The following is a 26,548-nucleotide window of genomic DNA, read 5'->3' as shown; positions in this document are numbered from 1 at the left end:
AATATAGCCCTTAGAAAACTTTGGGAAGGGAGAAAAAAATTCTGCTTGATTTATGGGGAAAAAGCCTTAAGCTGTAGGTGACATTAACAATGAAAATGTCAGGCTCTGTAGTGTGTAATACATGACTGTGCTGTGATTTCACTGTGTTTAATGCTGTGGGACAATAACCAGGACTTCTGCACTTCTGATTACTCATTTTGAATGCAGCTTTTTCTAAAGAGAGTGACAGCTTGATATTCCTAGGGAACAAAGTGCAGATATCTTAACTGCAGTGAACTTCAGCTTTCCTCTACACAAGTCAGTAGGATTTACTCATCTCCCGTGAAAGAAAGATAAAACATTAATAATATGTGTAAAGGGTGAACTTATAGGATAAAACTTATTTTATTGGCAGCAGCTTAGCTACCAAATATCCTTTCCTGTTTGCAAGGGGTATATTTCATTTTAATTCCAAATTCGTTTATGTTCTTCACAAATATTTTGCCCTTTCACTTTGACTTTTAATGTCTGTGTATTTTATATTTATATATATAAAGCATGTATGTAAGTTCAGGCTCAATGGTAACAGCAAGACTTTTACACTGAAGAAGAAAGGCTTTATCACTTGTCACTGAGTTTTTTGCATTGCATGTTTTGACTTTTCCACCCCTTTTACCCGATGGCTGAAAGAAATGCTGCTGAATATCACTGTTCTTGTTCTCCAACAACTGATGAATAAACCAAAAATTGTTTGCCCTGGAAAGAAGTCTCCTCGGTCTTCAGCAAGGGTTGAGATGATTGATTCGGATTGAGTCATTACAGGGCCTCATATTAGGTTAATGAAAGAGATTGGAAGTGGCTTAAGATGTCAGCTGTTTTATTACTAGAGCTGAATGTTCAACAGCAGGACAAGATCATCTCAGTTGTGCATTCTGCTTCTGCATCCCCTCCATGTGACAGAGCACAGGAACAGGAAAGGCTGCAAATGGATTGGATGTGCCAGAATTTCTGAGAGACAGTACAAACTCAGGCAGGTGATAAAAACGAGACCAAAAAGTAATGGCTGGAATCATGTTTTGGAGTCGCTTCTGACTCTCAGCAATTGACTTCACTGAGGCTAAACCCATTTAATGGATGCCAAGTTACATCCTGCTGACTGCTTTACTAACTGGCCTTGCTGTTTTAATTTTTAGCTTTCCCCAGTGTTCTACATGGCCACATAGCTGTAGCATGAAGTCTACTTCAGTTGGTTTAATACTTTTGGATAAGGTAGCGCACAGAGTTGCCATTAAATGTTTTTATGCCTGCTTTTTATTTTGGTATTAAAACACTGCTTCAATTCTGCTTGTTTGTTAAACCCTGTTGTGATAGAGGAGCCGATAGCTCTAACGAGTAACTTGGCTGATACACTCATGGGCACCTTTTATGGGGGAAATTTTTCAGTTGGAAATAAAAATTCAGTCTCAGGCTGCCAAGAGCCTGTTATTATTCAGATAGTTAAAAAATAATAAACATTCAGATAGTTAAAAAAAAAAAAACAGCCATTATTACTCGTTAAAAGTTTTGAATGAGTTCTGTGAATTAGAAGTCTTAATGCTGGGTTTACAAAGTCACTTCATGGCACTTCATGGTAGCACTGCTGTATAGAGGATTTCAAGTAGGCATATTATGAACTTAACAGATTTTAATGTAATTGAGGGCTTCAAAGGTAAGATTTAAAATAAATAAATAGCAATCTATCTTTTTCAGTATTTCACCTGTGTCTTTTCAAAGAGGCACAATTTTCCTAGCAAGAGGAAATACCATTTTAGTAAGTTGAGCCCTTTAAACTGTTTGCAACTGTACATGAAAGACCGAGTGATGTATTACTACTGCAGTTGTTTATGAGAACTATATTTTTACTTCTGAAAAGGAAAATAGGAAGTTGTACCCAGATAAAGTAATAGCAGCATGTTTGAAACCAAGGGGAAAACTACCTTTGACCTAATGAGAATTAGTGGTAGGATCTGTGAAGCTGTGTGTAGTTGAGATTTCTATGTCTGCCTAAAACAAATGTTTGGATTTCTTCCTTTTTGGCTGATCTGAGAAAGTGAAGACGCTTCACTTTTTGCTATTTCAACTCAAACTGTGTAGCACAATTTCCAAATGGAGAACAGAATAATATAAATGAAAGAGGGCTAAAAATAAAGTGAAAAAGTCATTTCCAGCTAGGTCCGATAGGAACTGAAACAGAAATAAGAGATTTCATAGTTTCACTGTAGCATCCGGCAATGAACATCAATCAGTTTGAACCAGGATCATAGTATAAAAACAAACCATCGAATCATAGTGGGAAGTAAAGCAAGAGCTGCAACATTCAGAATAAGGAGAAGAAGAGGAAAGAGCAAGCAGATTTATGGGGACATCTTAAATACATTTGTGTGTGTTTCCTTGCTCTTTTACTACAAGAAAAAAATCCAGTCCATTAAATTTAAGTTTATATTTTCCAGCGTAGTCCAGTCACACAGTACATGGTTGGAATATGTAGCAGGCTGACTCTGGCCAGCAGCTAAGCACCCACCAGATGGTTGCTGCCCTTGCTGTGGTATAGAGATTGGAAGAAGCAACGCTTCTGAGTTCAAAGGAAGATAGTTTACGAAGTGAAGCAAAGCTGCACTGAGGCAAAATAAGGAATTTATTCACTACTTCTCATCAATAGGCAGATTTCTTAGCTGCCATCTAAAGCGAGAGGACCTCAGAGTATGAAGTAGTTATTTGGGAAAATAAATGTCATAACCACTAATTTTGCTTCCTTCCTCTTTTCTCTGAAGTTTTATTGCTGAGCACAATGTCATAGTAGGAATTGTTAGGAAGAGAGGATAGGAAGGTGGCATTTTTGAATCCTGCATACACAATATTCCTTACCTACAGCAGGCGTATGGCAGATGAACTGTTTCAGCTGTATTTCACAATATCAGGGGCTTTGTGAGATATCTGGAAGTGTAATGTCTGGACTAAAATCCTCAGCTAGATACCTTAACTAGGATCTAGTCATACATACTTCAAAATGACTAGTGGTACTTTTATATGTTTCTGCTTTAAGCTTCCATGTAAATGATGATGACGTTACTCAGTGTTACTCTGAAGTCTGGAATAGTCCATAGAGTTCGGTGGCTGGAGGCACATATCTTCTTACAAGACTGTTAATGATTTAATTTTTCTGAAGAACTCCAAGAGCTTCAAGTGAAAAAGAATAAATACAGAATTGCTTATTACTTTCTTATTAATTATACAGACGTTCCAAACTCCTTGCTTGGGCTACTACGAAGCCCAGATTCAGCTGTTACTGAATCCACGCCAAGTCTGTGATCTCCTGACAGAGTCAAACAAGGCAAAGCAAGCAGCCTGAACCAGAACTCTTGCTGGAAAGTAAAGCCATCAAAACAACTTATTCCCTGCTCGCAATTGAAGATGCTTTGCCTTTATTGCTCCAAAAAGCTTTGAGGTTTTGTGAGAAAGTGGTTTCTAATATTTATATTGCTGGTTTGAGATTTCATATTCTTCCCTATAGCTATCAGCAGAGGTCATCTGACTGGACTTGAAGTCAGTTTAGCCTGTTTCATTTGCAGCAAAGAACTTATAAAATGCTTAGCATCATTGTTGACTTCGTTTGAACATGTTGAATTCCACATACCTGTGAATCTCATGTTTTAAAGTAGCTTAATTTTTTAAAGAGATTCTGACTTCCAGAAGATCGTTGCTTGTTAAGATAGAACTGGACACTGTTGCTGGGTGCTTTTAGCTCTAATGCATTAGGCTGTAGCTGTGTTCAAAGCACAGAAGTTAAGGCTTTTGACCTACCACATTGGTAATATCCATGAGGCACCTCTATGAGTTGCACATTGACGTTGCATTTCAGTGAGGCATTTGCTGATTTTCCCAGTACTACTAAAAAGCTTAACCGTAACCATAACTTTGTTTTTTTTTAATATTTGGATTTTTTTCCCAGTAATTACACAGTTCTGTTTGTATAAATAAATACATATTTTTAACTTGAGATGGTATCTATGCCTACATTTAGCTTATTCCTTCCTGAAAATACTTGTTTCAGAATGTGATAGAAGTATATAATAAATAACTATTATTCTTAACTGGTACAGAATCTCTTTCAAAATACACACATTATGAATTTCTTGAGAGTTGAATCTTTGCACCATATCCTTATTAATGTTTTCCCCCTGCCCACAGTCTTAAAATTGCTATTTCAGTATATGATTTTATATTTTCTTTTGCCTGAGGGAACTGATGTTCCTTTGAATCCTGAACAGGATATTTGTCTATGATTTTGAAGAAGCATGATAGCTCTGCCTATGTAAACACAATTGCAGTTGCTTCTGAATGGCCTACCAATGTGTCAGAGTTAGGTAAATAAACTAACTACATTAATTGCTCTTTTGTCCCTTGAGTGCTTCCGCTTTGGGTTTTACTGTAATGTTAATGTATTGTAATCCACTATTATCTACAAAATTAAAATTTTCTTTCTTTGCATGCATCTGCCACTGTTAATTCAGAAACTCTAATAAATGCATTAAAAGAAGGAAGTAATAAGCAAAAGAGGGATCCCTCTGGGAATGTGTAATTTCACTTTTACTCGTGGCTCTTCATACTGGGTTGGATGAAAATAGTGTAAATATGCATGCAGCTAAAGTGAGACTACAAAGAAAAGTTGTAAAACCTTTTTGTAGCTGTTACACTTCTATTTATTATAGTAATAAAAAGAATGAGACTAGATCAGCGCTGCAATGAGCTGCAAGCAGGTTTCAAACTTTACATATAGGACTGGTGTGCTCTAAGCAGCGTCACATTCTGGAAGTGGAAACTATGCAGTGGGGCACACTAAGTTTTTGCCAGAGAGAATAATAAACTGACAGAAGGCTGAGACTTGTTGAGGAAAGAAGGGAAGGCTCAGTGGCACTTGTGTGTCTTACACAACAGGAGAAAACAGTAACTGCGTGAGCAGATGAAGCTTTACTTTTTTAATGAAGACAGTAAGTTTGTTGTGAGCAGTTGCTTTATCACTGTTCGGGAGCTGGCCCGTGCAAGGTGAGCATTTCTCCTGCTGATTTTAAGTGCCAAAAGGCATTAGGTGGTGACAGATACACGGATGTGGTTTAACTGCTAACTTTGAAGGAGTAGAGTGGCATGTGACAAGGGGAGTTACTGGGATAAGTTGGAGAAGGATTCACAGAAATCCAAGCAGAGTCAAGGAAAAAAAAATCAGGATGGGAAGAAGACAGTGGAAAAAAAGGAAGAGGAACAGGTATATTGGGAAGCATTGCATTCCAAAGCTTTCTGCAAGACTGAATTCTTTCTGTTTCTCTGAAGAAACAGAAGCTAAACTGCCTGAGGTGGAGGAAAGGTCTGCAAGGAAGCAGCTGCAGGAATCCGGGCAGGCAGAAGTGCCAATGTGCAAAGGATGTAGGGCAGGTAGGAAGTGGGCCTTTCCCCTCGTGTAGGATGACAAATGCCCTGGTTTTTTCAATGTGATAATCTTCTGCTATTAGTCTGATCACTTTCATTAGTCATGCTGTGCTTTCTGGTGTTGACCCCTGAGACATGTTTAAAAAATTTGCTCCTGCTAGATGCCTGGAGGGCACTGGTTTTGGGAGCTAAGATCAAAAATGCTGTTTTTGTTATCTGCAGTGACAGGACATCTCAGCAAGTGAAGCAGTTGTGGAGCATGACTTTCAGTAGCCACAATAAAAAGAAATACATGCAGAAATGTAAGTAAAGGTTATGAAAGGAATAAACTTCATTGTACAGGACCAGATGGATATATTTATATTGGAGTAAGTTATTCCCTGTTGGACTGTTTTTATAAGGATTTCTGCTTTCAGCAGAGGAAGGACTGGAGTCTATAGCTGCTAGAATGCTTAAAATCCAGGAATAAGCATGTCAGGTGCAGCGATGTAGTTTTTATGCAGACATAAAGCAATTGCAATGAAATAAAAAAGGTTTTCTGTAACATCACAAGGCTTAAAAATGTGTATGGCCCACACAGGCTTACAAATCCCTCTCAATTTTCTAAAAGGCAGCAGTATTGGACTCTGTAGAATAAATGGAGCTAATAACTTCTGGAATATGGTCTGATCCATTGCTTGAGAAGCTGAAAGATAGGGCTTGTTCCCTTGAGTCAACTGTAACTCCTTTCTTCTGTCTTAAAATGTTAATAAAGAGGGCTCTGGAATTTCATAGGTGTCTGTAAAGCTTTGTGAATTGCTGCAATGAAAGATTGTCCTCTATAAAGTATACAGTGTTATTCCTAGAATCCTGTGGGGTAGAGTGCACTCCTTTTGTGCGTATTGAACTTGAGGGCTGAATAGTAACTATTGAAGTCCTGAATATTTACAATGGGTTGTGGGAGAAGAATAGTAGAATAGATAAGTTTTCCATTAGTGTAGGTTAAGAAACAGATTGCATTTGGTGAATGTAAATGTGTATTTTTCAGTCTTTGATAATAAAGAAAAATGCTATTAAAATAGAACAAAGCGACTTTACTAATGTTAAATAGAGCTTTACTGTAGGAGTAAGATAAATATCAGAAAATAACTGTGGAGCCCTTCTGAAAAAGCTATGCAGTAGAAACACACATATGCATTGCCTCACATGTCCTACATTCATTAAAAATACCAAACGCTGGTAATATGCTATCAGCAACCTCTGCTTCCTAAACTCCCATTTGTAGATGCTGATCTAGATTTAGTTGCAGTATGGCTCCATTTCCAGCAACCTCAGTTTTCTGCTCCTCTGAAGAGTATACTAGGTTTATTTTTGGTTTTAGACCAGTACTTCCTCAATTTGTAGATTCTGTGCTCCTCTCTCATTGTTTTAGTACCATACAAAATGTTTCCTGTACATTGCAATGACTAGACTGGTTTACGTGCAGACAGAATATTTCAGCGAGCAAAGTGCTTTTAAAAGGGAGCTCTAATTTTTTTTAAAACAACTGCAAAGATTACAGCACAATGGTCCATTTTCATTGTCTCCCAATGATTTCTTGTTTTAACCAGGAAAAAATAAATATATTCTCTTTTATTACATTAGTCAAGCTTGTTACCAATATAATTCCAGTGAAATCGGTAGTAATACAGTGCTGTAAAATAGGTAAAACAGTGGAAACAAATGTAGTGGTCTTACTTACCAATTCAAAGAGCTAAACTTTTAGTGAGAGCAGTAAGTTTGGTATTTTTGGTCCAGCACTGACAATATTTTGTACTTAAAAATTTAGTGTGTGATTTCTTTTCATACCCTTGACGTTGCAGAGATCTAATGCTGATGTCTAATTGGGAATGTAGTCACCTCTTTATCTTCATTACATATATACTATCACTAGTGCCATCTCGTAAGAGTAATTTTGAGAAAAGTATTAAATCATGTAATCACTCTTCCAAATAGTCTCAGGAGAAGCCAAAAGATGATGTCACGTCTAAGTAGATCTCCTCTAATTCTCAATGTATGATTTACCTATGTTTCTGTAATAATATGAAGAATCATAATCTACCATGAAGCTTTTTATTTCTCCTGGGCTATCATTTTTTCAATTTCAGCAGTAAAAATAAGGCTTTTTTTTAAAAAAAAAGGAAAAAATATGCATTCTTTAGTTTGATATATGTATCTGTATCCATACATAAATCCAGACTCACGTAAATATGCATGCTTGGTTTAGTTTTTATCAGGTAGGTGTTTTATATGTCTCCCAGTCCTAGGGAAAAAAAAAAAAGTCTATATTATGTCAGAGGTTGAGGACTACCAATAATTGACTGTCCTTTGTAGATGTGCGTATCCTGCCTCTTGTGTTTTAACTGCTATTTCTGAGAAATAGTTAGGAAAGAAGATAATGGGCAGGAGAGGTTTGAGAAAAAAACGAAGGTATCTACTTTAGCCATGATGAGTTTGTGGTAGTTGCAGAACTCACACATGAGTGGTTTCAGCTAATTAGCACGTGTGTTTCTGATCCATTTTGTTTTCTCAAAATGAATGCAGTTATAGACTGCCCTGAAGTTGTCAAAAGTGAAGTAGATTGCAAGTGCTTGCTGCCTATGTGCACTGCTTTGAACATGCAGCAGCTGCGTTCTCCTCAGGCTGAGCATACTCAGCACCTGTTGGCATCAATGGGACTTGTGCCTGTACTTGGAGTGCAATGTGTCCTCTAGTCTCTGGGTAGTAATAGACACGCTTATCTTGCGTTTCCATATGGCTGTGTGGAACAAAAGCCATTGTACAAATAAACCGACTTCATTTCTCCATGGATGTCTTCTCTTGCTTCTCTCTTTATGAGATGTAATTTGCAGTGAGGCAACCCAAGTCTGACAAAGGAGATCTGTTACTTTCTGTTGGCTTAAAGGGTGACAAGCAGAGACTTCTTGATATGCTGTTGTTGTATGGGCCTTGTCAACTCAAGCTGCAGTCTGTGAGGTAAAAGTCACATTTCCATACAGAAAATGCCGTGTGCTTTCCATAGAGTGGAATCTCTGCTGGTGGGTTAGACTGTGGCTCTTGATTTGAAAATGTCACTGTGTCCAAGTGTCTTCAGACAGCTCTGAAGAGTTGTGATAAGTACTGATATCAACAAAGGAACCAGCTTGAACACCTGTGGGCTCAACACTTGTGTTTGCTGCTCCACTGCTTGGATGGGATGACTGTCAATGGGGCACCATGAAACTTGAGCATAAAAATGATGGAAATTCAAAAGCACAGCAGAAAATATTCCCCCTCCTGAGAGAAGGGAGTGGTTTTGATCTGTAACATCAACCCGTGGACCTTTATGTGGGCTTAATTAAGGTGCTAAGATGAAGCACAGCAAAGATAATGAAGGAGCAGGGTTTTGGGACCGTGGTGCTGTACTCTTAGATAAAGGAAGAAGAGACAGTTAAACTTACGGTAATGCAATTGAATTCCTTTATGGGGGTCCTGCCAGCATCCTAAGCTTTATGACCCACTATATTCAGGAGTCAGCTTATAGCAAGTCCTGCTGCATGCATTTAAAACCAAAATCCCTTTGCCTGTCTTATACTGTGATAATCAGACTCTCCTTTTGTAAAACAGTGCAAGGTGTGAGCATCTGTAAATGTCTTACATTCAGAAAACATAGAGGTCCCTGTGACAAAAAGTTTATACTTCATGTGTGAGGCCACAGAAGTAGCCAACGTCTAAAAGTTTTTGGAGGGAATTGTTCAGGAGGAAGTCTCTTTTCCTTCTGTGGGTGATTCAACCACTAAGTGATTAAGTTCTTGGTGTGAATGGGATTCCTCGCCTTCCTCCAGTATTTTGACATGTTTCAGTCTGAAAGGTTTCCTTTTGGACTCAAGCTGTGCATCACACTGACCACTGGTTTTCAGAATGGTTTTGGGGCAGGGGAGGAAGTGTCTCTTCTTAGATGTTGCTATGGGTAAGAGCTATTATGAATGCCATAAGAAAAGATAAATAGGCAAAATGTGGTAGTGGCTATGCACGTCTCATTTTCTGTGTGGTGGTTCTTTTTTCTTTTTTTGCTGTTTTCCCTTTATGTATCTGTGGCAGAAGACTTTCATCTCTTCTGCTGTTACTGCTTTCTTTTTTACCTTGGGGGTCAGCTCTTGTATTTGAACTAGCCTCATACTCTGGTGTTTTTCAATGTCATTTTGTTTGTACAATACTTCTTGAAACCATGTAATGTGAAATTCACCTTTAAATAAGGGTTGTCTTTTGGTCCTCACCCTCATACATCCGTTTTCAGTAAACAATGTAAGTGCTATAAAAGACATTAGGAAGGGACATGAGGAAAGAGCAAAAGGAGGGAACAGATATTTTTCTGTCTCTTCCACCACTGAGAAAGGATAGAGGAAATGAATGGAAGGGTAGAGCTGTAGTTGCATTCCCATCCTTTTACTCTTTACAGCATGTAACCTTAGGACTGTTGGCACAACCCCCAGTAGCTAAGCTACTCCAGGAGAGGATGACTGCTTTGGCTGCAGCTAGCACTGTTTTCCTCCTCCCTGGTATAGGGGGAGGAATTGTTTTAGCTTGTGATGCTGTTGCTAGCAGATGCTGGGTGTTGGGTGAGTGGTAGCTACCCTTGCCAGTCATGATCTTGCAATTCTAGAATCAAGGTATTATCAGTGTGCTTTTCAGATGTTCAACTTAACCATTTCTCATCAGATGTGTGTCATCTTTTTAAGAATTGTAGTTGTAATGTATATTCTCATACTACAGAAATGTGTTCCTCCTCCATCTTTAATTCTGGTAGAATGTACCTTGGAAGAAAGGTTTACAACTTCCTCCTATGGAAGATTTAATACAGATTTGGTGAGGATATGATCATGAACACTGATAACACTAAAGCTTGCAGCTATCCAACCCCGTTTGGAAAGAACAATATAATGTAAATAGAGTAATATTGAATCTACAGATTAGTTTCAAAGCAGCAAAGAGTACCAGTTAAATGATTCACCCCAAATTAGAAGAGTGGCTGTGTCAGAGCCAAGATTTGAATCATAATAATCCGAATTTCAGCCTGATGCTTTAGTCACTAAGTAGAGTGTAGCTCTGGGGAAGAGAAGCCTGCAGTCAGAGTGAAGTGGCATCAGTTACAGTTGCTGCTTTGGGAAAGTGTGACTGGCCGGGAAAAGGAGTGCTAGCCAAACGTTTCTCATTGTTGTGTTTGTGTGACAAAAGCTATGCATGCTCTAATTTGGTAAAAATTAAGTTTCATTTCTTAATTAGAAATTGCTGTAATCTAAAAACTTTGCTACACTCCCCCATGTCTCCTGACAGCTTGGGTTTTGTGGCACAGCTAAGTGGGATGGCTTTAAATGTCAAAATATGCTTTTCATTACTGTGTGTATATATATATCAACACATTATCACATAAAATAAAACCTCGTTGAGTGACAGATTACGTTTCTTTAATTGCTGTCACTGTTCAGATGAATTTATGGCTGTCAAGAGAAATTTGCACTTCTAGAAATGTTGGGAACCTGAATCATCTTGACTGAAAAGAAGGTCAGGCTTTGCTCTGCATACCTCTTGCTGGAGGTGGCTGAGCTGATTTGAATACATTTGGTTTTGAATGCTTTCTCTTGCTTTGTTAATTATATACCAAACTGTATGTCATACAGATGTCTGACCGTGTTCCTCAGCTTTATCTGTGACTTCAATTGTGGAATTTAAGGATTGGAGAGTTTTTCAAGAAAACTGGTTTTAGTCCAGTTCTGGGGTCCTAGTTTCAAGAAAGACAGGGAACTTCTGGAGAGAGTCCAGCAGATGGCTATGAAGATGATTAGGGCCTGCCTGGAGCATCTCCTGTGTGAGGAAATACTGAGAGGCTTCAGACTGTTGAGGCTGGAGAAGACAAGACCCTGGGGGAGGGGGGGATCTTATCAATGCTCCTAAACATCTCATGGGCAGGAGTCAAGTGGATGAGGCCAGGTTCTTTTTAGCAGTGCTCTGTGGCAGGACAAAGGGCAATGGGTAGAAACTGGAACACAGGAAGTTCCATCTGAACATGAGAGAGAAATTCTTTACTGTGAAGGTGACAGAGCACTGGAGCAGGCTGCCCAGAGAGGTTGTGCAGTCTCCTTCTCTGGAGATATTCAAGAACTGTCTGGACATTTCCTTGTGCAACCTACTGTAGGGAACATATTTTAGCAAGGGGTTGATCTTCACAGGTCTCTTCCAATTCCTACAATTCTGTGATTAGTGTTTTTCCTGCTGAGTGGTCCCTTCTCCATATGAGTTACAGAGCAAGAAGCCTGTTCACCCTGACAAGCGAAGGAAGGCTTGATTTCCGTATTCAGAAGTGGAGATGAGAGCAACAGTCTGGAGCTGGGAATCTGTTAGCTAATCTGTGCTTAACTTGGAGAAATTCAGCAGAACCTGAAAGCACAGTGACTTCTCCAGGATGCCACTCCTATGCATTCTTTGGCATCTTCCAGACTGCAAGTACAAAACCGGACAGAGTCTGGACAGCAATGAGACAGGAGGAGTAATGTAATTCATATGGGCAAATAAACATTTTCAGGTATTAAAGCTTGCAACCAGTATGGTAGTATGTCTTTCTTGTTTATGAATGAGAATGTATAAACAATTTGAAAAATCAGTGTCTCTTCAAAATGCAACATGCTTACATTTGCTCTAGCCAAAATTGACAGGTGGATTCCACTTCAGTCTTTACTGAGTATGTTCATGCATGTGTTGGAGTTAGTTCCATTGTTATGTTTATCCTCTTAAAATAAGAATGCTCAAATATAAGAGAGTATTTAGAGGTTGATGGGGCAGATGGCTGAGTACAGACAGCAATAGGGTCTGTCATAGAGGAGATAGATGATTTGGTTTGACAGCACTTGCCCTGTGTACACTGGGCCAACTTCTGAGGGGAAATAGATATTATTTGTATCCTAGCAGGGATGTACAACATCAAGTCTCTTAGTGATACTGGCATGCAAAATAGGTACAGTGAGTAATTAAAAAAAAAAAAAAGGTTTTTGCTAGATATGGTCAGTCAGCTGTATGTTTGACCTGTCTACTTGGATAAAGCAGATATAAAGCAAAGGAGTGTATACTCCGCTAATTAGAACAGATTCAAAATAACAGCAAAAGCTCTTCACTCTACTTTACTATGCATTGGACAGCAGTATGACAGCCATGTCTGACTGACTGAGAGGTTATGCTTCCCAAGGTTAAAATATCCTTTACCAAAGCAGACAAGCAGGGAAGGTTTGTGTTGCTGATGCTGCCGCTGTCCTGCTTTTATGACCAGGTGAGTCCAGTGATGGCTGTGGGCTGGCAGAGCTGAGGGTGGAGGTTGGTAAGGGCAGTGTGCTCAAAGGCTTGCTTTGATAGGACAACTGAAAGCAGCTGCTGCAGAAAAGCAGCCTGACCCCAGCAGGTGGTACTGAGGCTGGAGGCCTCTGAAGGGGCCAGGAGCTTGGGAACTGGTAGCCCCCAAATGCTGTGTCCAGATTGAGGCAGGGCCCTGAGCTGGGCACGTGGGTGGTACTTCGAGCTTTGCAGTACACAGGGGAGTTCAAGCTTCTGAGCTGCCAGGGCAGAGATGGGCCTCCAACACATCAAGGAGAATGGGATATAGCTTTATCCTGTCAGAGCTTGCTGTTGGTCCTCCTGTGTGGGCCCCGACCTGTACTGGGGCGCTCCAGTTTTCTGACCTCAGGTGCAATCCTGCTGTCACAAGGCCATGAGAAACACAGATCCTCCTTCACGGCCCCTTGCCTCCAGTCTGCTCCCACAGCTCTCTGCAGTGCTCCCTTTGCCCTCCCAGAAGCCGGCTCCCAGAACAGCCAACCTGCCTCTTATATTTAATTTTAGTTTCCAGTAACTGTTTTCTTAAAAAGGGGGAAGCTTTCCTAACTGTATGCCTTGAATACGCGTAAGCGTGCCATGCAAAATGGCAGTGGCCTGAAAATCTTTGAGTGGGAAAAACAACGCTTAAATGCAGTTTCCTTTCACTGAGATATTCCTTATCATGGGTGAGACTTAGGCTTTTATTTAGAGAAGTTATTTATTATATGGCAAAAATGTGCTTTTTTTTTTTTTTAAAAAAAAGGCAAACTGTGTCATCTTTTCTTACTTATCTTCTTGAGCTGAGAGTTCCATGGTTGAATGCATAAAGGGTGAAGGATTTTTGCCAAAGAGACTTTAAAGTCAGAGATGTGGCCTATTTAAGTAAACCTCTAAAATAAGAGCAATTTGTAGAAGGCAATGGCTTTTGGGTGTCTTATACCCTCTGCCACAGGCATGTAAGTATTGGGTCCTCACCCCGTCATGATATTTGTGTTTTGTGTGTGGCTGTAAGACACAGCAGAAGATGTACAGAGCTGGAAATGCAGTATTCAATATACAAATTCAGACTAGGATTTGGTTCCAAACAGTCATATTTTTTCCAAGTATTTTTCACATCGGTGCTGTCATCCAGGTGGACAGATCTTAAACAGATATTCAGATGTGTCTGACGTTATTTTATCTAGGTTTTTATTTTTTGTGGTGCCTTACTTTTCCATCTTTTTCTCTTTTTACAGAGGCTTCAATAGAATCTATCGGAAGACTGCAGGCAGGCAGCAGAAGCAGAGGTGAGTATCCTCCATTCTCCTTGGTAATATATTCTTTTCTACTTGTGTCTTGGTTTGGACATTTTGTTTTCCTCATTATTGCCTGTTTGAGATAACACAGTTATCAGAACTATCTCTGTTGTGGCGTACCAGGGTGATGGAAGGGTATCTCCTTGAAAACATTTACAAAGGCAGTCCAGCATCTGAAAATAGATGCTTCCCATTTAGTAACAGCTGCAAGTTACACTAAATCCTCAGTTTTAGCAAAGTACGTCTGCCATAACTAGGAATCTGTAAATATTTCAAATTAATTTATAGGGAAGGCTTGAGCATTCATGAACTGTAGTTTTCAGAAGGGAGGGAAACAAACAAACATGGATCAGACATAATGGGATAACCATTGTCATCTGGCTGATAATGTCTCTGTACAATGAAGTTTGTGTATCCTGGCTTAATATTGTGTTGTGAAGGATCTTTGAGTCATCACCTAAAATTGGTGGTATTAATATGATTTGTGGTATTGCAATGTGTATAGGTGAGACAGGGTAAATATATTCGTCACCTATACGCATATTATTACAAAGTTGTTACTGGGAGGCACTGAAGGATGTCAGAAGGGAAACTAGCGAATAAACAGGGGCAAACCAAAACTAAGATGGCTTGTCTCATGCCTTAATCATAAGAGTGAGTAGTGGCTTATAGCAAGGTGGAAATCTATAAATGCTGTTCCAGACAGCTTTCCTCTCATCTTTTTAAGGTATTCAGTTATGAATTTTATTTATTATTGAGTACCCTTTTGTGTGCTGTATAGATCTAAGGCCTCATTGGGAGGTCCACAGGGAAGTTATTGGAGACACCAACCTCAACGCTTAATTTTTTTAACTGTTACTCAATTAACAAAGCTAAGACTCTGCTTTGAAATATGCTATTCAGATGGCAGTGCAGGTAGGAAATTACAGGTAGAAAGCAATGGGGCACCAATGTCACCTCAAATCTGCTTTAAAAAGAAGCTCAGTCAAACCCAGCCAGTTGCTTGGATTTTGAGTGGGCTTTGTTGGGATCTGTTTGTTTATTTATTAGAACCTTTATATATGGGTAGCAGCCTTAACACATTGCATTTCTACTGCAGTAAATGCTTTTGCTAAGAGTGGTCTTTATTATTATTATTACTATTTTACTTCTATGAACTGGTATAAATCATACTAAGAAAAGATAATGTGATTGCTATAGGCTGCTTTGGTAATATGAATATTATCTGCTTGAGTTGTGCCAAGGTGGTTGTGCTTACATAGTGATACCAGCAAGCCGTTTCTGAAGTTGAGCATTGTGCTCAACTTCATGCATTTGAGTAGTTTGAATGATTTCAGAAATTACTCATAAGATAAAATCTTGGCTTCCACGTTCCTCAGATTTCAGTGGAGGTAGAAGCCACACAAAGGCTCGAAAATATTTTCAAACTATAAACTAGAGCTGGTAGAATCCCTGGGGCTATGACAGAGAAAGAAATTGAACTTCTGATAATGAAGAAGAGTTGAGAGAGAGTTGTGGTTACGCTGTGGATAACATAGCAATGATCTATAACTTGTTATTGAGGGGAAAGAGAGAATAGAATGAATAGAGACTAACATAGAAAGAAATAATGTTACTAAGAGATGGTGTAGGGAAATGGCCTTTATAGTAGCATTTTGGATAAATAGCTGGGAAACAAGATTGCATTTGTCAAGAGAGTTTTATCTCTGACTGATGATACAGTGGTACAACTTGCCCATTAGCAATGCTGTGTGGAAAGTGCCTGCCAAGCTGAGACTCAACTTAGCTACAAGATGGAAGAGTAAAGAGTGAGCTCCAAGGTGAAAATTACATTCAGGATAGGGGCTGATACAGCAGAGGATGGTGTTATTGTTTACAAACAGTTAGGAAAGAAGATAATGGGCAGGAGAGATTTGAGAAGATACCTGCTTTAGCCATAATAGTTTGTGGTAATGCAAAACGCATGCATTAAAGTGTAAGAAAAGCTGAAATTCCAATTCGAATAGGAGGTGTGGTATTTTGTGTCATGAGAAGAGCTGAAATTTATTTGCAACTTAGAAGAAGTGTGGAAAGAGAAGGAACAAAAAGAAGAGCCCAGCAGGACTACAGAAGAAAGTTGAAAGGCACGGAGCTTGAGGAGCTTGAGGAGAGTTCAGCAAAGGGCACGCAGAAGGATCATTTAGACAACTGGAAGGATTCAAGAAACGGTATCTTAGAAGGCATGAAGAGAAAGAGCTCAGGAGCAGGAGCATGGCCAGAGCTACTGAAGGGCCTAACTAAGGAGTCATAAAGTTATCAGTGAATGATCCCTTGAGTTGCAAAATTAATGTCTCAACAGTAAACTAGATTTGCACATGGGCTACTGATTTAGCTCTGTGGTCTACAGTCTGTCTCTGAGGAGAGTGTGTCCCTATGAGTTTAACATTTTTTGTGACCTATTTGAGGCAACGTAATTAAGGTGCTAATGTACAGCACAGCAAAGATAATGAAGGAGCAGGGTTTTGGGACCATGGTGCTGTACTCTTAGATAAAGAGTGAAAGAAGAGGCAGTTGAATTTACCATAATGTTGTTGAATTCCTTTATGGGGGTCCTGCCAGCATCCTAAGCTTTATGACCCACTATATTCAGGAATCATCTTTAGCAAGTCCTGCTGCATGCATTTAAAACCATAATCCCTTTGCCTGTCTTATACTGTGATAATCAGACTCTCCTTTTGTAAAGCGTGAGCATCTGTAAATATCTTATGTTCAGAAAATGTGTAAGTCCCTGTGACAAAAAGTTTATACTTCATGTGTGAGGCCACAGAAGTAGTCAATGTCTAAAAGGACTTGGAGGAAATTGTTCAGGAAGAATTCTCTTTTCCTTCTGTGGGTGATTCAACCAGTAAGTGACTACATTCTTGGTGTGAATGGGATTTCTTGCCTTTCTTCTATGCCTTGACATATCTTTGTGTGTGAAAGGTACTCCTGGTTTCCTTTTCGGAATCAAGCTGTGCCTCACACTGATCACTGATTTTTCAGGATGAAAGAGGGGGAGAGATAAGAAAATATATCTCTTGTAGCTGTTGCTATGGGTAAGAGCCGTTATGAATGCCATAAGAAAAGGTAAATAGCCAAAATATGGCAATGGTCATCTAGTTTGCATTTTCTTAGTTTTATTTTGTTCTGCTTATGACAGTTTTCTCTTTACTACATGGTTGTAATGTGAAATGCCTCTTTAAGTAACAGCTCTGTATTAGTTGGCACTCTCAGATGCCCATAGTTGGACATCAAGGTGCTATAAAAGACATTAGGAAGGGACATGAGGAAAGTGCAAAAGGAGGGAGCAGATATTTTTCTGTCTCTTCCACCACTGAAAAAGGATAGAAGAAAGGAATGGAAGGGTAGAACTGTAGTTGCATTCCCATCCTTTTGCTCTGTTTACAGAATGTAACCTTAGGACTGTTGGCACAACCCCAGTAGCTAAGCTACTCCAGGAGAGGATGACTGCTGCCAGCTTTGGCTGCAACTAGCACTGTTTCCCTCCTCCCTTGCATAGGGGTAGAAGCGATCCACAGTTTGTAATGTTCTGCAGATGCTGTTTGTTGGGCAAGTGGTAACTACTCTTGTCAGTCATCATCTTCTTGCAACTCAAGAGTCAAGGTATTATCAGTGTGCTTTTCGAATGTTCATCTTACCATCCTCTCATCAGTTGCACGTCTTGCTTGTGATTTAAGAATTGTAGTTGTAATGTATATTCTCATACTACAGAAATGTGTTCCTCCTCCATCTTTAATTCTGGTAGAATGTACCTTGGAAGAAAGGTCCACAGCTTCCTCGTACAGGAAGATTTAATACAGATTTGGTGAGGATATGAAAACGAACAGTGATAATGCTAAAGCTTGCTGCCATCCATTTCTGATGATCACCTTAGCAGGTGACAGGAATGAGCATCGGTAGAAGACTACAAAAGCACAGGCAGTTTCAAAAATGCTGATTATACTCTTTGTGCTCAGTGAAATTAGATTCCACAGAACTATATGCTGTCCAAGGTTATTTCTGGTATCCCACCTATCCAACCCTATTTGTAAAGTACGACAGAAAGTAGATAGGATAATATTGAATCTACAGAGTAGTTTGGAAACAGAGAAGAGTACCAGTTAAATGATTGACCCAAAGTTAGAGAAATGGCTGATGTCAGAGCCAAGATTTGAATCATAATCATCCGAATCTCAGCCTGGTGCTTTAGTCACTATAGTAGAGTGTAGCTCTGGAGAAGAGGAACCTACAGTCAGAGTGAAGTGGCATCAGTTACAGTTGCTGCTTTGGGGAAGTGACTGGCTGGAAAAAGAAGTGCTAGCCAAATATTTCTCGTTGATGTGTTTGTGTGAGAAAAGCTATGCATGCTCCAATTTGGTAAAAATTAAATTTCTTTCCTTAATTGGATGTTAGTCAGGATTGGAGAATTTTCTGTCTTTTGGCTTTCCTGGATTTCTATACCTGCTTGTATAATCTGTAGCCTTGGGAGAAAATGTGTCTTGTAACGGCCTCGTGTAGAGTTGCGTTTTTCCAGATGCAGATGGATACCCTCTATACATTCACAATGGCAGACAGGCAAACTAAGTCTCAGCTCTGTTCTCCAGCTTAAAATGAAGAGAGAGTGACTGGTTCTGATTAAAATGCAGCCAGAGCTTCTAGTACTCTGGTATAGCAGTGCTGGCCTTGACAAAAATAGCTGTTAAATGGGGAGTAAAAAGCTTTCCATTTTTGCCAAAGTTGTAATGAACATGGTGAAGCTGCCATAAATATGATGTTCTTAGCTAAAATGATTATGGCTTAACAATTTTCCAATGCATTGCATTGGGTTATTTCCAGCACATTGAGATCTTAGTGCTATAAAGGTTTAATAGAAAATCTTGACAGTGCTTTGTTATCTGTGCTGGAGGGAAAGGTAGGCACTGTTTATGAAATTCTCTTGCATTCTTCATCCACCTTCTTGATGTTGCTGTATGCTCATTTGTTGTCATTTTTACACACATCTAACTCTCAAGAAACGCTTCATCCACTGTTTGGCTGTGAGTTTCCAAGTTCAGTTGCTCAGCGTGATGCAAACTGATGATACTCATAGCTTTCAAATACAGATGCTGAATCCTTAGCAGGGATATGCCTGTGGCATTCTGCAGAACAGGCTGGTGCTGTGCCAGTCCATGGTGCTTGAGCAGCACAATGATGCATCGTTGATGCAAATTACTGCGTTCAGGATAAAACAGTGTTTACAAGGAGTTGAACGTGCGTGAGTTAATGCTGAACTGTGAAGCAGGACTAGAAGCTACATTTGATGGATCTTTGTGAGGCACCGGGGAACTCAGGGAAAGTTTAAATACCAGCCTCTGTAGGAATGGTAGAACAGTAGTATTTCAGAGAATGCATGGAAGTATTTTATTCCAAATGACAAAATGACTGGTGCTTTTCATTTATGTTAAGTGTGTTCACCTCCACGTAGCTCTGATTTTCTGCATTCCTTTGAAAATTGTGGTTTTTATGTTTTCTTCAGAGAAGATATGACTGCACAAGCAGAAAAAAATGGTCATATATTTGTTATTGCTAGCTTTTTTCCGAGCATATAAGTAGGCTAGGTGCATAATGCCTTTAGAATCCTTATCTTAGTGATAGTGCTTATTACTGACACCTTAGTGATTGCGTTTTGGTAGATTTGGTGATATAAAGAAGTACGCGAGGAAAGATTTTATGGGAGGAGTACTGTGTTTTAGTAGATCAGTTGATTGTTCCTAGAGGAAGCAGACAAGCTTCAGGAAAATCATGATGATGGAGAACAACTGTGGTAGTCAGAGTTTGTATCCAAAGAATACTTTGCTGCGGGTGGCTAACACTTGGAAGAACGGGGTATGTACATATGTATATGTCAGAAGAAATTGCATTTAATCCTCTCTTTTTTGCTGAGTGCTGTAATGTATGTCTAAGGCATGCTTTATGCCTTTTATCCTTGTGGTGTGTGCAGCAGTGCCCAGTGTGTGCTTTGTCCTATGCCTGTTTCCCACTGGTTGCCCCTTCCCAGGGACCTGGTACCAGAAGGTAGCAGCAGCTCATTTGATCACCTGAACTGCTGCTGCTGAGTATGTTTTGAATCCCACCTCCAGGTGATCAGACCCACAATGTCCAGCTCAATGCTGAATGTGTCACACAGATTTCTTTCTCAGTAGCAACTGTTCCACTACGTACTGCTGAGAAACTGCTGGCATCCAGCTTTTGCCCCTTGCAGAGACTCCTGTTCTGGATTTGATCTGTCAGATAGAAGATGCCCCACTATGATTAGCCAAAGCTCAGTTGCCGCTCCTGATCACAGCTTCGTTTATTCATTACCTAAGCTGTCTAAGCTGTACATATCACATACAGCTTTCCCAGATAAGAGCACCCCTCACCAGTTACTTTTCTTGTACCATTCAGTTAGAGCTGAGGAGGTTAGCTGTCCTGCTTTAGGAGCATAGCTGGAAAGCTACAAGAAGTGCCAGCTAACAAAGTTATAGCTGTCCTCTGTCTCTTAGCCTATTCTGATAAATCCTGAGCTAATTGCATACTACTATACTTAGCTGTGCACAGTGGATGTGGTTAGGACTCTCAGATGTATGCCAGCCCTAGGTAGATTGGTAAATGCAGCCCTAGGTAAATGCAAAATATTTAACTGGATTTACTTGGAGAACAGCTGATGTATGGGAAAGCTGTGCTTTGTGTCTGATTCTCACAAATACCGAAATGTATCTTTTTTTTTTTCTTCTCTTCTTCACTGGAAAATGTTTTAGCATAGCTAAATAGGCACTGCTACCTGCAAAAAGCTTTAGGATAAGGAAGGCCTCTGCTGCAAGCCTTATACGCTAAGTAGCAATTTTTCTCTGATTTGTTTCACATTTGCTTGGGAAAAAGTCTATTTGTTGTTGAATTCTACAGGTGTGACTCCATTTAAAAAAAAAAAAGTAAAAATGGTGTGCATTTATGTTACTGTCCTACTGTGATTGTTTGATCCTCCATTTCCTCCCAGTTTCTATTCTAAAGAACTGAACAAGGAGCAGTCACATGAATGTAGTAATGCAGGAGATATATATGTATATTTTTTCTTCACAAGGTACTATGACAGTCATTGTGTGTGTGTATTTACAGAGATTGCTGACATTCTAGCTACTGATGTAGGAGAGTGAAATAAAGTGAGGAGGTAAACGAAGAAACAAGGAGGGAAAAATAGGCTGTGATCCAAGAAAGAATTTAGGGAAGGTGCCTGCAGGAATTTCTGAAAGTAACTCCTGATTTTATACATTTTGCAATGTCTAACGAGATATTTTTCTATAAAAGAAGCCAAAAATTAAAGGTAGCCACATGAGGAGTGCGCTTCAGCTCTGAATTTCACCTGTCTCCATATCCTTTTCCAACAATGAGCAAATGCTTTAAGAGATAGGAAAAGAAACAAGACATACAGCATTAATTCTTGTCTTGCTTGCTCTTCCAAACATCAGCAATAGGCTTGCAGCAGTGCAAGTCTCAAGCAGAAACTGCCACTGTTACCAGTTTTCCTCCTCTTTACAACAGTACTTAAGTGCAAGTGGTGCAGCCTGAGCTTTCCCTTGTTGTCAGACTGGTTTTGTATCTCTGCAAGTGAAGTCAGTTCTCGACCTCTGTCACCTCTCACCTCTGTGAAGCAGGTAAGACTCCTCAAGGTGTTGGGTGTGACGTTGCAGTGACATGAACTGCACATAAAGCCTGCAGTTAGCAGCTTGCCTGTGTTGTGATTGGAAACTTGGCTATTGGTAGCTGTACAGCTGTTTCTCTCTCTCATGGATGTGCATTTTGGATGGACAGTGATGACAACTATTTATGACTGCTAGCACTTGAGGCTGCTGAAGAAGAAATAAGCGTGTGTTTGTGAGTGTCTTTTCATGCTTGGTCACTCTGCATGCAAGTGCAAAAGGATTACCAGAAAGTTAACTGGGGATTGAAGCTGGAAATTCTCCTTTTTTAGGAATCTCCTTACGGGTGAGACGTGACATCTCTGTATAGTCTCCCTTGAGTGGTGCAAGAAAGTGGCAGCAATTACATCAGCATTCCCCTCGCTTTCTCTTTAAGCAGCCTGACAGCCTGGCTGTACTTCTTGAAGTGTAAAAGAAAGAACGCTGACTTTCTGCTTCGTGACTGCTAGTTTTGATGATTTGATGTTCTCCCTGAGTGCTGACACTAAAACTGATAAAGTTTTCAGATTCCTTTTTCTGTTGATCTTTGGGAGCATAGACAATTTATCGTCAATGATCATTTTGTCCATTGTAGCTTTTTTTTTTCCTATATGCACATAGGCTCTTCAACAAAAAGTAATTTGTTATTTGAGATTATACCTGAAAATGTCTGCAAAGATACCTTACATAGTTGTAACTCTCAAGTGAGGGAAGTAGTTTGCTTTTTTCTAAAAGGGGGAAAAAAAAAAGTAGGTTGGTACAAGTTGAAATTCTGTTATTTTTCCATTTCATTCTTTTCCTCCCTCCTTATATATTAAAGCCTCTCTGGTAATTGGCCTGGTGACTACTGTGCTATGCTTTGTAATTTAGTCTTTTGATACCTAAAAGTCTTGCCACTTTCATAAGGGATGAAATCAAGGACAGAAGGGAAAAGATTGGCTTTTATAAGAAAAGATGTAAATAACTTTGAAATTCTTAATTTAGAAACAAATCAGTAAATTCTGAGGCCCTCACAGATGGCCTCTTATTGCTAATCCCAGTTTGACCAGTCCTTCAGCATCTCTGAACAAATCACTGAGTGCATCTGTGGGAGAATTGTGAATAATTTCCTTTCTAGTGTTGGCAGTCTCTGAGAGGGCATAGTTAAAAATCCAGGGAGGTGATCTTGGCTCTTCAGTTTCTGATTTTCACAAAGTTTGAAGCTTGCTAAATGAGGTATTGAAAGTGGAAATTAATAGGCAGCCTTAGGTTTGAATTAAAGGAAAAAACCCACCCATGCTGAATTCTATTGGTTGTATGCGGTGAGAACAGTAAATATTCTGCTGGGGAGGAAAGGGCTTTGTGATCAGTCTCTTATACTTTCTCTTACTTGCACCTCAAATCACTGAACCTCACTGTCCATCCCTGAACAAGTAAGTGTTTAGCTTGTAGGCAACATGTACATCCTAAACCTCAAGTGGAAAGTGATAGAAGATGTGAAGGTGCTTTTGTTAACTAGACATATTCTTTCTCTACTTCTTGTTGCTGATGGGGTTTCTAGAGTCTCACTGAAAATGTAACAAAGTTTGGGAGAGTCATCTCATTTCAGAAATAGCAGAAGACCATTTTTCCAGATGCAGATGGATGCCCTCTATATGTTCACAGCAGCAGACAGGCAAACTAATACACCTCCAACACTCTTCTCTAAGCTACCATAGGTTACTTTGCAGCTGTTATTTGAAGGAGTTATCTAGGGATTTTCTGCACTAAAATACTCTAGGAGACAGGAGGTTATGATGTTTGCTGCTGAATGGCCTCATTCTGAAGTTGCCTGTCTCACCTTTTGCGCACTATTTCTTCTACCACCATGAAAGCTGAATGTGAATGGGACTCCATTTTAATGTAAGATGTGCTGCTGTGGAGTTGCTAATTCTTACTGAAGCCTTCAGATGCTTCCACAGGTTAAGGACTATCAATAATTGACTGTTCTTTGTAGGTGTGTATCTTGCCTCCTGTGTTTTAACTGCATATTTCTATGTAACATCTGCCATTATTTTTCTTTATTAGCAGCTGGACATGAAAAGGCTAAATCAGTGAATCTGCTGGTTTTTTGTTTGTTTTTGTTTTTTTGGCAATTGGACCCATTAAGTATGTCCACTTGTTTCTAGACTGTTCTCTGCCAAAGAGCTTATGTATTGTGTTGATTATTGTTGACTTTGCAAAAATCTGATTAATTCTTTTATGGGAAAATCAGATCACTTTTTTTCTGTTGTCTTACTGTAGAGGCATAAATAACAAGATGACTTTTTTCTTCCTGAGGTATACTTGTTCTTTTAGGTTGAAGACTTCCAATTGTAAAGGTTTCTAGTGGTCAAGATACCTATACAGTCTCAAAAAGCAATTTCAGTGTCTAGCTCTTGTTTGATGCTAATTGTTGAAGTCAATTTCATATTTTTGGATGTGCTCTATGTAAAGAGCTATTGTTTGACTTGTGGATTTGGGGGAATTGCTTTGGTTTTGTGATTTTCCTTAAAACTGAAGACTAACCCTGGAGTGGTTTCACTTGCTTCTGCGTTTTCAGTCAGCTCACTGAAGGAGTTATTGCATTTTTATTCAATGCAGGCTGAGTTTGACGTACAAGATGAGCTGTAGAGATACAGTCATTGCTCTGAGCTAATCTTATCTTGTGAAGCGGAGCATTTCCGAGGAATTTCTAATTTTGACAACTGGGATCAAATGTCTGACTTCTGAGGGCTGACAATAATGCCAGGGGCTGAGCTGCTTTGTCTTGTTGGTAGCAACTGCGCAGTTTAAAAACCACACCGAATGCCAGGGAACCATGCATCTTAGCTGGTTAGGTTCAGGGTGTGTGCGCTTAGGGTAAGGCATTAGCTTTGGAAGTCTTTATGGGATAGAAATGCTGCGGCTGCTCAGGGGTAAAAATAGTTCTGGGTTTTCAATGGCTGCATTCCACGGCCGGAGCTTGAAATCATGAATCAGGGTTCAGCGCTGGCTGTGTGTGAGAGCGCCCACGAGAGCTGTGCGGCCGGACGCCGGAGGGGAGCAGCTTGCTGCCATGAGCCTCAGCCCTGCTCCGCTCATACTCTGGGAGGGACCCGTGTTGCTGGTGCACTCTCATCAAGGTATCGTACGTTGTTTTGATTCCTGGTAGTTGCTTAAATGTGAATAATTAAAAATCTGCGGAACTTTGCGAAGTCTCACTAAACCAATGCCAACTTGAAAACGAAGCATCTCTTCTCTGTGAAGCTCTACTTCCACAGACTTGTAGCTTCGCACATCACAAGCTTCTGGAGACCTGGGATGGTGTGTTTTGCTTGGCAGGTTTTGCTGTTCATTCCCAGCTGAATGCTGTTTTGTATGACTGTTTGTCCTTGATTTTTGGATGGGAGGTTTTTTTTCCTTTCCTTTTTTTCTTCATTCCAAAACTTTTCTAGCCTAGAAATTCCCCTGGGAATTTAAATATGTAAATATTACTCTGTCACAGCCTTCCTACAGTTGTACATTTAGAAAACAGTATTTAAAACGTGGATACTTAAAGCTCTCTTTAAAGCTTCAGACTGTGTCAGTGCTGTGGTATGTATGGATCTGTGTGGGCCTAATCCCTTTCTGACAGAATTCAGGTGATTTTTCTCAGTAATATTAAAAACCTACTCAACTTCATGAAAGAGACAATGTTGTACTTCCAGTCAGGACCTGTTGTTCAAAGTGGTGTGAGGATGCTGCTAAAGCTTTTGCTACCAACTTTACTTTTAAATGTGCTGTTTTGTTGGTCTCTGGACTTCAAACACACAACCTTCAGGCCATTGCTAGCAGGACTTTGCGAAACTGATGTTGATGCAGTTTTTGATACCCCGTGAGTTGAATAACTGTATGATCTTTATTCCAGAGTGAGTTGCTAAATCTTTTGTTGCTAGAAGATACCAATGTCAGCCACAGGTGCAGATTCTGTTGTTAATGCCCAGGGCACAAGGACGTGGCTCCACACCCAGTAACCTCTCAGGCAGGCACAGCATTGAAGTGAAGCTGCAAGCAGTGCATGTGCTTGTGCCAGCCTGCTCTGTGCTGTTCCTGGCACTGCTGTGGGCACCTGAGTTTTGCTCTGCTGGCACTAGACACGTAACACATAACACCTAGAGATGTGCTCTCCCCAGATACTGCTGGCTGGGCTTGTGTTAGAAGAGCCTGCTAACTGAGCATGGCACCACGTACCGCTGCTGTTGCTTTAGCAAACTAAGTGCCAGAGCTATCTCTACCTGATTTTATCTTCTATCATGCTGGCACAGCTTACTTTCCTGATGTTGCTGATAGTGAGTAGAGGATACTGTTTTGTCGTGCAGCTCCCATGTTATAAGGCTGATCTGTAACATAAAGTGAATTTGGGAAATCTCATGTGGAAAAACAACTTCATAAAAGTGAGTGTCTTGCTTTAAGATGTGCAGTAAGGCAGCGGAAATCAATGTAGATCCATACCATAAGCTATGTTAGTGAGGTGTTAGATCCAGGATGAGTAGCAAACATCAGGAACTGTTAAATCTATGTGTTTTATTTTTACTTGAGATGTCTTAGTGGGTGAGACGCTGGGATTGGGCACAGGACCTGGCTTGTATTTCAACCTTGCAGACAATTTGCTCATTTAATCTTTTTACTTTTCAGCTTCCAGTCTGTATAATGAAGATGATTTTACAGCAGAGATGTTGTGTGAATAAAATCTTATTGTCATTGATGTACATGCTAATTCCACTTTTT

At 39.8% G+C, this 26,548-nt stretch overlaps 1 protein-coding gene across 3 annotated transcripts in view; it reads left to right on the top strand.

Moving 5' to 3' along the window:
- TSPAN4 (tetraspanin 4) overlaps window positions 1-26,548 on the top strand; it is a 338,400-nt gene that overhangs the window by 93,994 nt on the left and 217,858 nt on the right. For 2 of the 3 annotated variants that reach the window (XM_031553462.1, XM_019615427.2), the window contains one exon: window positions 14,031-14,081. Coding sequence is in view for 1 of the 3 variants with exons in the window: in XM_003206308.4 (XP_003206356.1) it covers window positions 24,858-24,924 (67 nt within the window). In the remaining 2 variants the exon portion in view is untranslated. Of the gene's footprint in view, window positions 1-14,030; window positions 14,082-24,810; window positions 24,925-26,548 lie in introns of those variants that run through there. The other variant, XM_003206308.4, reaches the window with a different exon arrangement.

Source organism: Meleagris gallopavo, chromosome 5, assembly GCF_000146605.3.
Source record: "Meleagris gallopavo isolate NT-WF06-2002-E0010 breed Aviagen turkey brand Nicholas breeding stock chromosome 5, Turkey_5.1, whole genome shotgun sequence".
Lineage (NCBI taxonomy): Eukaryota > Metazoa > Chordata > Aves > Galliformes > Phasianidae > Meleagris > Meleagris gallopavo.
The sequence above is the reverse complement of the archived record's forward strand: the minus strand, read 5'-3'. Positions and strand labels throughout refer to the sequence as shown.